The 14,327-nt window shown below is 41.2% G+C and overlaps 1 protein-coding gene across 9 annotated transcripts in view; it reads left to right on the top strand.

The window, feature by feature from the left end:
* Window positions 1–12,745, top strand: part of tnrc6c2 (trinucleotide repeat containing adaptor 6C2) — a 41,576-nt gene extending 28,831 nt beyond the window's left edge. For 5 of the 9 annotated variants that reach the window (XM_028972649.1, XM_028972644.1, XM_028972648.1 and 2 more), the window contains 11 exons: window positions 556–675; window positions 795–878; window positions 1,031–1,262; window positions 1,371–1,523; window positions 2,009–2,185; window positions 2,577–2,726; window positions 3,146–3,259; window positions 4,524–4,739; window positions 4,839–4,912; window positions 5,006–5,145; window positions 5,707–12,745. In XM_028972649.1, coding sequence (XP_028828482.1) covers window positions 556–675; window positions 795–878; window positions 1,031–1,262; window positions 1,371–1,523; window positions 2,009–2,185; window positions 2,577–2,726; window positions 3,146–3,259; window positions 4,524–4,739; window positions 4,839–4,912; window positions 5,006–5,145; window positions 5,707–6,073 — 1,827 coding nt within the window. In that variant the 3' untranslated portion in view covers window positions 6,074–12,745. The remainder of the gene's footprint in view (window positions 1–555; window positions 676–794; window positions 879–1,030; window positions 1,263–1,370; window positions 1,524–2,008; window positions 2,186–2,576; window positions 2,727–3,145; window positions 3,260–4,523; window positions 4,740–4,838; window positions 4,913–5,005; window positions 5,146–5,706) is intronic. The other 4 variants (XM_028972642.1, XM_028972645.1, XM_028972646.1 and 1 more) reach the window with 4 other exon arrangements.
* Window positions 12,746–14,327: the final 1,582 nt, after the last annotated feature.

Genomic DNA, 14,327 nt, shown 5'->3' with positions numbered 1-14,327 from the left:
TCCAAAATCAAGGTCTTAAATATTAATAAAAAATGACATTTAAACTATATTTAAAGCTCTTAAAATATGTCAGTAAATCAAAAAAATACCCAATAAATCAAATGAAACAAGCCTTCAATTTGTCAGTAATCTGCATGTTGTGCACTTCTGGGATTACTAAGTGCACCGTGCACATGGAAATGACCAGGAGCGATTTTAGCCTGTTTGGGGCCCTGTGTGAAGAAGAGCATCTCGCACTCACAGTGTCTGCTGAAAAAAAACCCTGGCCCTTGACAAATGTATTTGACTACTCTCATGTAAGGTCTTAAATTTGATGTAAGTTGGCTTAAAAAGTCTATAAAATTCTTACATTTGGCTTCTTTAAACCTGCAGGAACCCTGTTTAGAGAAGGTGGTTTGTTTTACAGTCTGTGAATGTTTTTCTGAAAACTTTTTAACCTTTTAAGTACTTCATTGGTGTGACTCTCATTTAATGGGTGTGCAACCACTGGTCTAACTGGCCTGTTTGCTTAAATTTGCTGGTCAGCTGAATTTGTCCTTTTATTTCAATTGGTAGGTTCAAGCACAACTCTTGCAGTTTGCAGCAAAAAACATTGGTCTGAACCCTGCACTTTTAACCTCACCAATAAACCCTCAACAGATGACCCTATTGTACCAACTCCAGCAACTGCACATGGTTCGTCTTTCAACTTGAGTGTTCTCTTTACCCACTGCTCATTTTTTGTGCTCTTTCCACAGTTTTCCTATATTTCAGTGTGCCTGATCTGTTTTTTTTGTTTGTTTTTTACTCCTCAGACATACCAGCGTTTACAAATCCAGCAGCAGATGATGCAGGCGCAGCGCAGTGTCTCCGGTTCCATCCGACAACAAGAGCAGCAAGTTAGTGCACATGTTCTTTCTATTAATTCTGCAGCCACTTTGCGTATTATTCAGACACAATAAGCAAAAATAACTCAGAGGCACAAGCTAATACATTAGAACTTGCATTTATCATAGTTTTTTTTTTTTTGTTGGTGCGCTTTATTTGCTAGGTTGCACGTACAATCAATAACATGCAGCAGCAGATCCAGCAGCATCAGCGGCAGTTGGCCCAGGCCCTGCTCATGAAGCAGCAGCCGCCGCCTCCTCACTCCGGGCTGCATCCCTCTGCCGGAAAATCAGCCCTGGACAATTTCCCAGGACACCTGCACTCTTCAGGCCTCAATGACCTACAGACCAAAGAGGCGCAATCTTCACCCAACTCCTTCAGTTCGTATCCACTCGGTACGTCTCACCCGTGGCTTTCACAGTTTTAATGTTGTTGTAAATCGGCATACAATTCTTTTTGTTATTATTATGCATCTATAGTACCTTTTTTGTTTGTTTCCACAGCTGGATTAAACCCCAACTGCATGGAGGTGGGTGGGGTGTCCATAAAGGATCCACCTCAGCCACAGTCTCGTTTATCACAATGGACACACCCCAACTCCATGGACAGTCTCCCGGGTAACGGGACGCACATGGAGCCGAATCTGAATAAGCATGGTGAGACTCATGTTTTCCCCAAATTGTTGCTTCTTTTCCTCTCAGTGAGTCACATTTTCTCAATTGCACTGTTTCTGCACAACTAGCCATGATTTTCCCAGGAGGACTCCGACTCTCTTTTACATGAAAGTCATTTTGATTTTAATTAACTTTTTATTGGGGGGTAGTTTGGTAGCACTATGATTAACTAATTATTAAAGCTTTGAACGTTAGCATGCTCATAGTTTTTGAATAATTAATTTTAGTGCTTTCCTTGACCCCCAACCTTTTACATTATCTTTGCTTGATAAACTACTTTATTACCCAAGAACTGCACACTTACTATCAGGCATCTTCACCTGACACTGAATACCAATAAACCTTTCAGATTAGATAATTACTTGTTTTTTTTTTTAATATTCTTAATATGTTGGTAATTCATTGCTTGTATCTCTATTTTTAGTTTCCAGTTCATTTTCCCAGTTCACCTGTTTCTCACTTGTTAGCTTGGCATTTTACAGCTCCTAACCAGAAAAGTCCAATGGAGGACTCCTACAGCACCTACACTCTGATGCCCAATTCTGAGTCCCCCACAAGCCCTCTAGTGCCCCCGGAGAGCTGGAATCAGGGCAAGAGTCCCAATGAGAAAATCTCCAATGGAACCAACATCAACTGGCCACCTGGTGAGGGAAACAGACCTTAATGGTGCAATTATGTAATAAATAAACTAAAAGAGGGATGTAAAAACGGTATAAACAGTCACTTGATCACTTGCTGTGAATAGTTCTAAATCTACGTTCACATGTAGACTTTGCTTTGAATCAGAATCAGAAAACTTAATTAATCCCGAAGGAAATTGCTTATGCTAAAACTGCACAGAGGGAAAGACATAGAATGTATATACAATGTATGTACAAGACATACAACAAGTGCACAGAGAGACTGAGAAACATACATTTATGAGTATAAAAAAAAAAGTATGTAGTAATGGCTAAAGCAGCATTGAATAAATTAAGTCTAGATTGATTGACTTCAGAAGAATAGGCTCTACGTTTTTGTTCTGCTTGTCATCAGAGTTCTGCCCTGGGGTTCCTTGGAAGGGCCTGCAGAACATTGACCCCGAGACTGACCCCAATATGACCCCGGGAAGCGTCCCCAGCGGTCCCACAATCAACACTAACATTCAGGATGTCAACCGCTACCTTCTGCGTGACAGGAGCGGAGGTGAGGAACATTATAAAATGACATTTATCATACACCTTTAAATTACCCTTTTTTATTGTGAGTACATTTTATGTTAAAGGAATAGTCACCATTTGAGCATTTGTAAATGTTAAAAACTCATCTTTGTGATTTTCAAAATCTAAAAAAAAGAATTCTGTGATTTTCCTTTCTATTCAGGACCATTTCAGGGCCATGTCTCTCTTTAAAAAAACAAATCAACTTTGAAATAGGTGTATCAAACTGATTTTTAGCTTCAAGGAAAGTCATGATTAATTTCATTGAACTGTCATTTGAAGTTTTTAACAACCCTGCTTTGAATTTACTTTGAGATTTTAAGTTTCATTTTTGTTTTTTTTTGTTTTTGTTTTTTTTCTCCCATTGCTGCTTTTGATTTGACTGGTTTCACCGTGGAATCTTAGGCTCGTCCCCAACCTCCACTCAGAATGGTGCTCTGCTGCCCTCAAGTGAGTGGCCAGTCAGTAGCTTCACTAGCTCATTTGGCCTGTCCTCTCCGGACGGTGATGATGCTGCAGGTACTGGCCATGACCCCGCCCCTTAGTTTCATATCCCGGTTGGTCCCACCCCCATTTCCTTGAAAGTGCCTTATTTACCAAAGCCTCAAACTTCAGACTGATCAAGCCTGGTTTGGTGCCACCGTTAGCTCTTTACTTTACAAAACTAACCTTTTTTGGGTTTAGAGCACCAATGGAGGATTTCTGGTGACTGCTACATAATAGACTAATTCACTTAAAACTTAATTTGCCTTGGTATAAGGCTGTACCCTAGGGGGTGCTGTGTTTTTTTGGTTTTGTTTTTTTTTATAATGAAAATATTCAGCTTAAATGTATCATTTGTATACTTTTTTGTAATATAATGTGGATGTACAGTATTTAGACCACATTTACCTCCTGAAAAAAATCTCTTGGTTCATAAACATCTTTCTAGATAATATACAGATATTTTCGAGTTATTTGTTTTTTTATGTAAGTCCCTTCAGTCAGATGTCCGGTGGCTTGACTGACATTAATGGCTTTAGTAAATATGGATTGAATGCCTGTCTGGCTCCATGCTGGAGTGTTTTCAACCCCTCAGTCTTGCCTCCTTAAAATGCACTGATTTTATCCTGCTTATTATTTAATAGCAACTGGTCATCTCTTTCCACATGTTTCCTTTGCTTTTAATATATGCTGTGTGGTGGGTTAGTTGACCAGCATATGACTAACATGCAAGTTTTAACTCCTTAACAAGACCTATTTGTGTGTGAAGTTTGTAAGGGATATGCATTTTTTTCTAAGATCACAATTTACTTCTCACATCCTAAGTAAAGTTGTGTTCTGGTTGTAATTGAAACGTGGCTGAAACATTTTGGTGGCTCTTACGTGAACGTGTTAATCACTTGCCCTCCTACTATATTTGAACTAACGTCAGTGTCATTTTTGAAAAATGGCCCCGAGGTGGTCTTTCTGGTTGTGGGTGGTGCTTTGGCTGCTGACTTCCTGTATGTTGATTTAGTGATTGAAAGACGCTCTGGCCAGGAGCTTCAGTGAAATGATGAAAAATTATGTTGACAAATGTACTATAGTAAGTTGTGATCTTAGCAAGCTAGAAAAATGTCCCCCTGTGGACCTCTACAGAGGTGCGGTGAACCACCAGCAGTCCTCGTGTGTTGTCTTGTTGTTAAGTGGGTGTCCTACAGTTTTACTTGAACCTCCCAGGCTCTTTGCCCTTTTCACCCCTCAAAAAAAGGAATTGATATTTATTTTCTTCTAACATCTATCTTCCTGTGTCCTGCCTCAGGCAAACTCTTGGACATGAAGTCCACCTGGTCTTCTGGTCCCATCTCTCATACCCAGGCTTCACTGTCCCACGAGCTCTGGAAGGTTCCACCTGGCACACGAAACACTACTGCCCCTTCCCGCCCCCCACCGGGCCTTACCAATGCCAAGCCTGCTTCCACCTGGGGAGGCAATAGCCTGGGCTTAAGCGCAGGCTGGAACAGCTCATACTCTTCTGGTAAGCTGACCTGGCGACTGCAAACAGACTCCTCCCTTCCGTTACTACTCCCTGGACGACATCTCATCTGTGTGCCCCTCTGTGTGCCCCTCTGTTTAGATGGCACCACTTGGAGCACGGACAGCTCCAACAGGACTAGCAGCTGGCTGGTGCTGAGGAACCTGACACCTCAGGTAGGTTCTCCACCTTTCTGTGCATTCTGTTCTTCTGTGGACTTCAGAACGATCTGACCATGTTTTTTTTTTTTTGTGTGTGTGTGTTTGCAGATTGACGGCTCCACTCTGCGGACGTTGTGTATGCAGCACGGCCCCCTAATCACATTCCACCTGAACCTCACCCAGGGTAACGCCGTGGTTCGATACAGCTCCAAGGAGGAGGCCGCCAAAGCCCAGAAATCCCTGCACATGTGAGTCACCTACATTATTACAAGAGAAGATCCAGGAAAATCGGTCTGTTAGGAGCACCAGTTCCAGGTGTTCCAGGTCACTAGATGTATCTGTCATTATCAGTGCATTTCAAGAACTGATGATATTATGAAAATATCAGTGGTGGTCTAGCGGGTAAGGAAGAGGACCCGTAATCGGAAGATTGCAGGTTTGAATCACGAAACGGCAAAATGCCACTGAGCAAAGCACCGTCCCCACACACTGCTCCCCAGGCGCCTGTCATGGCTGCCCACTGCTCACCAAGGGTGATGGTTAAAATCAGAGGACACGTTTCATTGTCACCGTTTGCTGTGTTGCAGTGTTTCACACTGCATTACTTCACTTTCACTTTTTACTTTCATACTTTAGGGTTTGTTAAATTATTACTAATTACTTTTCTTAAAAGTTCAATAAATAGGTACATAGCTATTGGCAACATTTTTTCTGAATCTCATTATTCATTCCAGGGTGCATGTAGTGGAATTATGATGATTGTGTAGTCAATCGTTTTGGGCAGGGCCTAAACACTTCTCCCCACACAGGTGTGTGCTGGGAAACACCACCATCTTGGCTGAGTTCGCCGGTGAGGAGGAAGTGAACCGCTTCTTTGCACAAGGTCAGTCCCTGACACCCACCACCAGCTGGCAGGCCAATGCAGGCACCAATCAGACGCGCTTGGCTGGGACGGCCACCTCAAATGCCGTGGGCCACTGGAGCGGCGGTGGTGGTGGCGGCGGCGGCAAGGCTGGCGGCGGCTCAGGAGGCGCGGGAGACCTCCTTTGGGGGGGTGTCCAGCAATACTCCAGCCTGTGGGGACCTCCGAGCGGCGAGGACACCAGGGTCATTGGCAGCCCCATCCCAATCAACACGCTGCTGCCTGGAGACCTGCTGAGTGGAGAGTCCATGTAAGGCTGGAGATGCTACAACCAACCAACCAACCAATGGAAGATGGAGCAAAAACCAAGCAAATCAATGTGGCGATAATCAGTTTCCATGGAGCTGTAAATGCTGCTGACCTTCCTCGTCTCACTTTCGTTTGGGTCAAACTCTTGCAGTAGGACCATAAGGATGGAGAGAAATTTCTGTTTGTTTTTGTTGCAACTTGCATCCTCTCGTCAGGAGAAGCAATCTAAAAGAAGCCCCAAACGATACGCCTCACAAACACTGATCTTTATAAAAATAAAAAATAAAAAAAGAGAGAGAGAAAGAAAGAAAAAATTCGTATTATTTTTAATTTTTTTTTTTTTTGCATTCATTTCCTCAAGAACCGATATTAACCTTAAGTGCTCTCCAGGTCTTTCTTAAGCATTTTTGTAAAAATTAATACCAACTAAAGAAAAAAAAACTCCTGAATCTTGCACAGAGCCGTTTCTGAGCCAGCGGTTTGGACCAGAACACGTGTGAAGAACGTCATTCAGCTGTGGACGACCTGTCAGCACGACCAATCACCAGAATATACCTTTCTTCTTTTTTTAACATGTCCTCCGATGATAGGGATTTGACAGTGCTTTGTTTTTTTATGTAACCTAACTGCATCATAAGCTGAGAAGATTGCACGTCAGTCTTGCTGCGTGTGCGTGTGTGTGTGCGTGTGTGTGTGTAGCGAGTGTCTCCAGCCACCTTGATCCACGTCTGCTTGTCCAACACTGTTCAAGGAGATTCTTCAGCCTTCACAACACTTCACAATGCTGAATCAATCAGAACTTTTCATACGTATCTCGGTGTCCTTACAGTCATACACACTTACAAAAAACAAAAAAAACAAAACCACCTTCAGTGATGCGTCGTGCAATACATGCCAACAGACTGTCCTTCCGTCCAGTCTGAAGAAACTCTTTTTATTCCCAGCACCCTCTGTTGTTTTTTCATGGAACTGCTCTTGCCTAAGGAATTACTAGTAAAAAAAAAAAAAAAAAGAACTACAGCAACCTTAACCTTTTGAACATCGTTTCCCACCCACTCGGCTTGCCCGGCCCCACTGACTTCTGGGCGGAATGGCCGGAACTGCTCCCAGGCAGTCTGAAACTGCGTCAATGGAGTTTGTCCGCATGCGAGGGGGGCGGGAGGTTCTGGGTGTCTGGCACAATACCAAATAAGAGGGGGTTCCTCCTGATGCAGTAGCATGGTACGAACGTTGGAGATGGGGAAAAAAAAAAAGAATCTGTGGAAGGGATTTTTATCATAGCACTTACAGAAGAGAAGGAGGCTCTGACTGCAAATGCCAATAAAAACAGACAATGGAGCAATGACTGAAAAAAAAGAAAAAAAACTTTCATTTTGTACTGTAACTGTATTAAACATAAACAAAAAAAAACTGAACATGTTGCCCCTCTTAAGACCAAGGATTTGAATGGACTTTCAAAGATAAGAACAAACTGTTGACTGGATTAAGGGGGAAACTAGACTGAATCTACAATCAGACAAAAACTTGCAGTGTCATTCTATAAAAAAAAAAAAAGTTATTTTTTTTCCTTTCTTTTTGTTTTTGACTCAAAGTGAATGTCACTGTTACTCCAAAATGTTCTCAAGCCTTGATTCTCGTGTCTGGAGGAGGCGCATGCAAGAGTCACCCGGATCAAGGTCGGGAGGGGAGGGGGGATGGCCGACTGTCTGTCCAATGAGTGCCTCTCTGCTGTGGAGGCCGTGCCGGGGGCCAACTGACGTTCCACAGCAGCACCTCTTCCGAAGGCAGCCGGTGCTGGAGCCCGGACACGCCCCCCAAATCCAGCACTCCCACTTTCTGCTGTGTGCTTTTGCTTTATATCTCTCTCTCTCTCTCTCTCTCTCTCTCTCTTTCGGCGCTCTCATCCATCTTGAGTTTAAAGTTGACAGCGGAAAACTCTGGAATTGCCTTTTGTTTTTGTTTTTTGCCCCGCCCCCTCCATCGCTGTCCTGCTGTCATTGGTGTTCTATAATGTATCCATGCAGTGGTCCTTTACTGTAAACTGCCTACACGCACTTCAACACTCATATGCAGAAACACGTTCATAAGAGGTGCCTCTGTATGATTGTGTCACGAATGCAAGCAAGGATCAACATTACGGGCCATTTTTGATTGTTCCTTTCTCTGTTTGATGAATGGTTGTCATGTGTAATAATGAAACTTGTAGTACTCTGTGTGTGTGTGTGTGTGTGTGTGTGTGTGTGTGTGTGTGTGTGTGCACGCTAGAAAGACATTACGTAATGAGAGAGAGACATCCCCCCCACCCGGCTCTCCCTTCCCATTTTTCACGCAGCTGCTACCGTCCACTTCTCCTCCGGTCCGAGCTCTCTGCAGGGCTTTCCTGTTCAGCCTGACCTTTGAGCCACCGGGTGGGGCGCCATGGGGCCTGGAAGACAGTTGCCGAGTACGGTTTCCTATGCAAAGCCAGCAACACAGGGAGGGGGAGGACCGACCCATTGCCAGCAGCCCTTTACGACAACATTGTGCCAATCATGGCTGCGGAGGCCACACCCCTCGTCCGTGCAACCGTGGAACCTCCGGCCCTTTGTTTTTGTTTTTTTTTTTCTTTCCTCTCTTCCCTCCTGGAAGCTGGAGTACACCAAGACACTGTTCCGCTGTCTCTCTTCAAATCAGGTGTTCCGCTGTTTACTCCACTGAACAAAAAGAAAAAAAAACCATCTCACATCAGCTCAGGGCAGGATGAGGGGGGAAAGTGAAGCGACGAGTCGTATCTCTTGACACTAATGGCATTACGGGGGGCACTGTCCTTGAGCTCAATTGTCCGGAGTGGAGTGGTGGAGATGGACTTTACCTCAGATGGGAGGTACCTGCTGTACCTGTCCTCGAGGTCCATGGGATCTCTTGTCCAATCAGATGATCTTGTTCTCTTTACTCCTTTTGCTGCTGGACGCTAATGTTTTTTTTATTATTATTCATATAAATAGATTCCATTTTCTTTTGTAACACCAGCTGACTCCTTATGCCAATAGAGTGTTGAGGTAACGCCATGTTTACACGTTAGTGGGAAGATGTTCTGTTCATTTCAGGCATGTTGCTGAGGTAAATTTTGTTTTTTTGGGGAGGGAATCCATCAGAGATTTCCTGTAAAATTCCAGATGGATGGATTTTCCGTAAACTACTACTACTTCAATAAACACAAAATTCATATCAGAATTCTTATAATTTTGGGAATACCACCACCTATCGAGTCAAGTCAAGTCTGGACATCAGCATCCCAAAAACTTCTTAACACTAACGTGTAAACACAGCAGGAGAGTACGCTAGGAACAATGTGATCAGAGGTCGAATGTCGCTGCCCTTTCCTGCTACAAAGCACTTCTCAGATCCCCAACTGGAGTCAGTTTTTGGTTGGTAGCTGTGGCCTCATGATTTCTAATTTAAAAAAAAAACAAGTGTTAACCCAACAGATGGCAACCACCTCAATCCGGTATTTCGAGATAATCGCTGCCATCTGGATGAAAAAACACCTTCATGTAAAGGATGGGGGTTCTGCTTTGCAAAAGTGCACAGTCAATGGGTAATCCCTGGTACATATGTTTTTTTTGTTTTTTTTTAAATACCAAAAATCAAAGTTACATTTTTAGATTTTATTTTGTTATTGCGTTGAAGGAGGGGGGGGGGTGTTAAAACTGCACTTCTTGCTGAAATGTCTCCTGTCTGCTAATCTGCCCCTCTAATCCAGGAGGATGTTCAGACTGGGATGCCTTTTTTTAGATGCTGTACTTATTTATTCCAAATTTTCACAGAGAAAAGGAGGGCCTATGGAATTGTACATTTTCACTCCCCCAGAATTCCCAGCCTGGGTAATACTGGATCAGTCATTTAACCCAGCATTTCTGGGGAGAAAAAATAAGGGGGGGGGTGTCGCTTATGCCTGTGTCTCCGACTGCCTTGTTCCACACTCAGTCTAACCATTTTTTTAGTGGACCTCAGCGAACAACGTCTCCTGGAAGAGAAAAAAGACGATATGGCCAGACACCAGCACCATGCAGTTGACACTTAATGGAATTCCGAGCTTTGAAACCTTCCTAGTTTTGTTTTCCGCACAGCTGGAATATTCAATCGAATATTCGACTATTTGAATGTTCGATGTAAAAAAGAGCAATATGTACTTCTCCCCACAGTATAAACACAAGGAGGGAATGGTCGAGATTTTTGATTTACAGGAAGAGAATCGTTCGTGTTGGTGGGATATGCACGTGCTGGGTTTACATACACAATGTATCTATTTCTGTGTGTAACTATTATATTTTGTTGGAAAACCCCTGCAGATCCCAACATCTTTTTTTTTTTTTTCCAAATGAGAAGAACCATAAACATATCAAAGTGAAAATAATTGTTCAATACTTGAATCAAGAAGCGCCAATAGCATAATGTGAATTGTTTTGTTTTGTTTTGTTTTAGCCCTTCTGAGGTATTCAAGAAGTCTCCAGCATTATTTTTTTTATTTTTATTTTTTTTTAAATATTAAGTTGGGGCGGGAAAACTGTGCTTGAAAGATTGTGCATCAGCGTGTGGGTGTGGTTTCACACTCCAACGCCCACTTTGAGTGTATGTGTTACATTGAGCATTTGTTATGTTGTATTATTGTGTTTGTCATTTTCTGTTTTGTTCATAAAAAAATGAATAACAATATTCTGATGTTATCTCGACGTTGCACTGAGTGTCATCTTTCCCTCGCTTAGCTAATCGTAAAGGAAAAAAAGCAAGACTAAAGTACTGAGGGCAGATGATGACAATTCTCGTGTTAATGTTTACTCAAGGAAATAACGAAAAAAGTTTTTGTTTAACCTGTAAAATCTTTATCTACCTTATAGTGGCTTCTATTGTTGAATAATGAATAATAATCCCAACAAGGATTATTGTTGAGTATTGCACCATTTTTGTTACAATTATAAAATATGTAAAAAAAAAAAATTAAAAAAATAAAATAAAATAAAAAAAAAGATAGAAAAAAAAAACTTTAAAATGAAGAAAAAAAAAAAAGATAAGCTGTGGCCATAGATAGATGTAGAAGGATTAGAAACCCCTATTTTGTTCTAGGTATGTGGACAGAGATATGGGGATGAGCTTCTTTGCAGAACTCATTTCAGTGGTGCCTCACTTTTCTGTTCTTTTAGATTTTGTGTTTTATTTTTTTCACATATTTTAAAGCCACGTGTTGTTTACGAACATTTCATGTGTTTGAATTTTCTGCAAAGGAATTTCTAAAGGCAATGGTTTTGGGGGTGGGAGGGGTGACTGGGATGAAAAGATGGAAAGTCAAGATTAGAGTTAATCTTCCATGAAAAAAAAAAAGAAGAAAAGACAAAAAAAAGAGAACTTTCCTGCTACTTTGCAAACTCTGGGACTGATCAGTGTTGTATGTTTGCATTGTTTTCTATTGATGTTGACAGACTATCTAAACCAGTTTTTGTGTGTGTTTTATCTGTTAAAGCAGAAAGGTCCACTGTTAATATTTTTATCTTGCACACTCACAGAGGACGTGGATTTTGTCTCAGGAAGGCCAGGGTTCCAGAGTCCCGACTCCACTATTTGAAATGTTCATGAATAAAATAAAATGAGAAAAAAACAATTAATAAAGGAGTAATGAAGAAGAAAAAAAAAAACAACTCTAAGCACTGAAGGTTATGGATTTAAGATGAGCATACCTTTTGTTTCTTAATCCGTAGCAGTTACATATTTACCAAATAATAGACGTGTAATGTCTTCTCCTTTTTTTTTTTTTTTTTTTTTTGTGGAGTGCTTTATGTTGGTCAATGTAGACTTTGCTTTACGTTTTAACTCAGTTATTTGATTGTCGAGGCGGTGTAAGAACATGCAGTTGTACGTTTCAAACGTGCATTTTATTGTTTTCTTTCCTCTATTCTCTTAAAGAGGTCCTGTTACAAATTATAAATATATATATAAAAATATATATCAGGATCATTGTGCATTACTCTCTCCTTGCTGTTGTCTCTTCCAGTGGCAAACGGAAGAGATTCTTATGAGAAGTTTTGGGTTTTCATGTCGAGACTAAATTAGAGCAGGAGTTTTATAAGATGGCTATAAAGGATCATGATCTATGCACAAGTAGGAGGAGCGGCATGTCCTGACCTGCTATTGGGGTGTGGGAGGGGCCAGTCTTGTTTTTTGCAGTTTAATTGGGAGGGGAGGGTTGGACTTAATGTGCTAAAGACGTAGTAGCCAATTTATTATTATTTTTTTTTGCCCTTGCTGGAAGAAAAATGACTGATGGCCGCCTCGCTCGGCGGTCCTTAACTGCGAAGCATCTTCCTCTGCCAAACTGAGCACTGTGGGTTTCCAGAATAATCCATGCCATTCTAGAGGCTGTTCTAGAGGGAGGGGCATATCCTGGTGAAGGATGTTTGCTTTATGCCTTTTTTGTTTGTTTGTTCTAATATAGATTTTTTTTTTCTGGTAGTAGAGGAATTCAAGGATCTTGTCCGTGCTGAGATTCGAAACATGTTGCTGGCTTTTAAATGTCTGTTGTTTTTCTTTTTTCCTCCTCATAGAATGTGATTGTCAATTGCACCAGAAAAAAATGTTTCCATGTGACATGGAGATACCTTTTTGGCCTAATTAATAAACTGCATTTTTTCTCTTGGCTGTTCAAATATGTTTCATGTCTTTTGTCCATTACAAAATTCACTGGAATTCATTTTTTTATTCACTCTTCAGAGTTAGGCCTCATTATTGCTCAGTATAGGGGTCAGACAATTTTATCGTCCATGTTAATGTCGGTGTCATGTTTGGTTTGGAAAGAAAATTACATCATACAAACTATTGGCCTTTCAAACACCTTGCTGGAAGAGGGGTGTCACTGGAGAAATTCCTCCTGTGATCTCAGATCATGGTTGATGTAAGCGGGTCTGCGCTAGGAGGCCATTTCCCACCATTTTTCAGCAAATGAGGCTATGATCCTGAACATCAGACGGATGTTTTTTTTTTTTTTTGGAGATACTGTCAGACCGAGCTAGGGCTCTTATAGCTGTTGCCATACGATGGATGTTCATGCTTGTCGTAAAACATCACCGCAGAATTGGAAACTATTCTGTTAGGTCCAATGTGGTTTGGTAACACTTATTAAAATTACATGGCAAAAGTCTAACCATGCCAATATCCAATTCACATCACCTCAAGAGCCTGTCAATCATGCCATTCTTTCAGGAAGTGTTAGTTGTGTCAGTTGAGTGGGGGACCATCCCTGGAGGACTCGCTGTGTTGCATTCTCACTGCACCACTCCCTACTTCATGGAGATCAAAGCGATAATCACCTTAGTTTGTAGTATTTATTTTACTGATTCATGGCTTATGAATTCCTGATGGATTTCCCTTCTACTCTGGTCACTGGGAATTGCAGATTCAGCTCTTGTCGGACTATTGAGTCAATTCTATAATGTTGTATAAGTAAGCTCTGCAGAAAAACTGCAGCATAAGTGTTTCCATTTTAAAATAAACTGTGGGGTATGAGCGGGGATGAACATGGTTTACTGAAACCGAACAAAAGAATTAAGACAATCCAAATGTGCGAGTTCAAGATCAGCATGCAGAAACGATGACATTCAGATGGTGTCATTTATTAAAAATGGCACTTTTGCTGTGGTGTATTATTATTATAACAGATGGTACCAAACTGAGCACATACATGGTATAAAAGACGGAATCCATATCCTGCCAACTGTGTGACCTTTCACCCTAGAAATGTCATCTTTACTTTGCTTTACTTAGCAGATGCTTTTATCCAAAGTGACTTACAAGAGGAAGACACCAGCAATTCCTATTAGGTTTCTTTAGATTTTGAGTTACAAAACTGAGAGCCCTGATAAGGCCTAACTTGTCACAAATAGAACTTTGTGAATCTTATCTTATGTTACTACAGGGGGTGTCATATATGCATAAGGAGATAAGGGATGTATGGTTTTTACCATCCTAATCATAAAAAAACAACAATTATAACCATCAATTATACCATAAAAAATTGTATTTATGACTACTGACATATATTGATCATTATTGTTATTATATTTAAATGTATTACTAGGTTTTAATTAGAGGTGGGCATAGATTAATTTTCTTAATCTAGATCAATCTCACTGTAATCTGGGAATTAATCTAGATTAATCTAGAGTAAACAAGATTAATCTACATTAATCTACATTAATCTAGATTAAAATGGCTCATTTGAATTCTGCCGAA

The sequence above is a fragment of the Denticeps clupeoides genome, chromosome 3 (genome assembly GCF_900700375.1).
Source record: "Denticeps clupeoides chromosome 3, fDenClu1.1, whole genome shotgun sequence".
NCBI classification, from domain to species: Eukaryota; Metazoa; Chordata; class Actinopteri; order Clupeiformes; family Denticipitidae; genus Denticeps; species Denticeps clupeoides.
The sequence above is the reverse complement of the archived record's forward strand: the minus strand, read 5'-3'. Positions and strand labels throughout refer to the sequence as shown.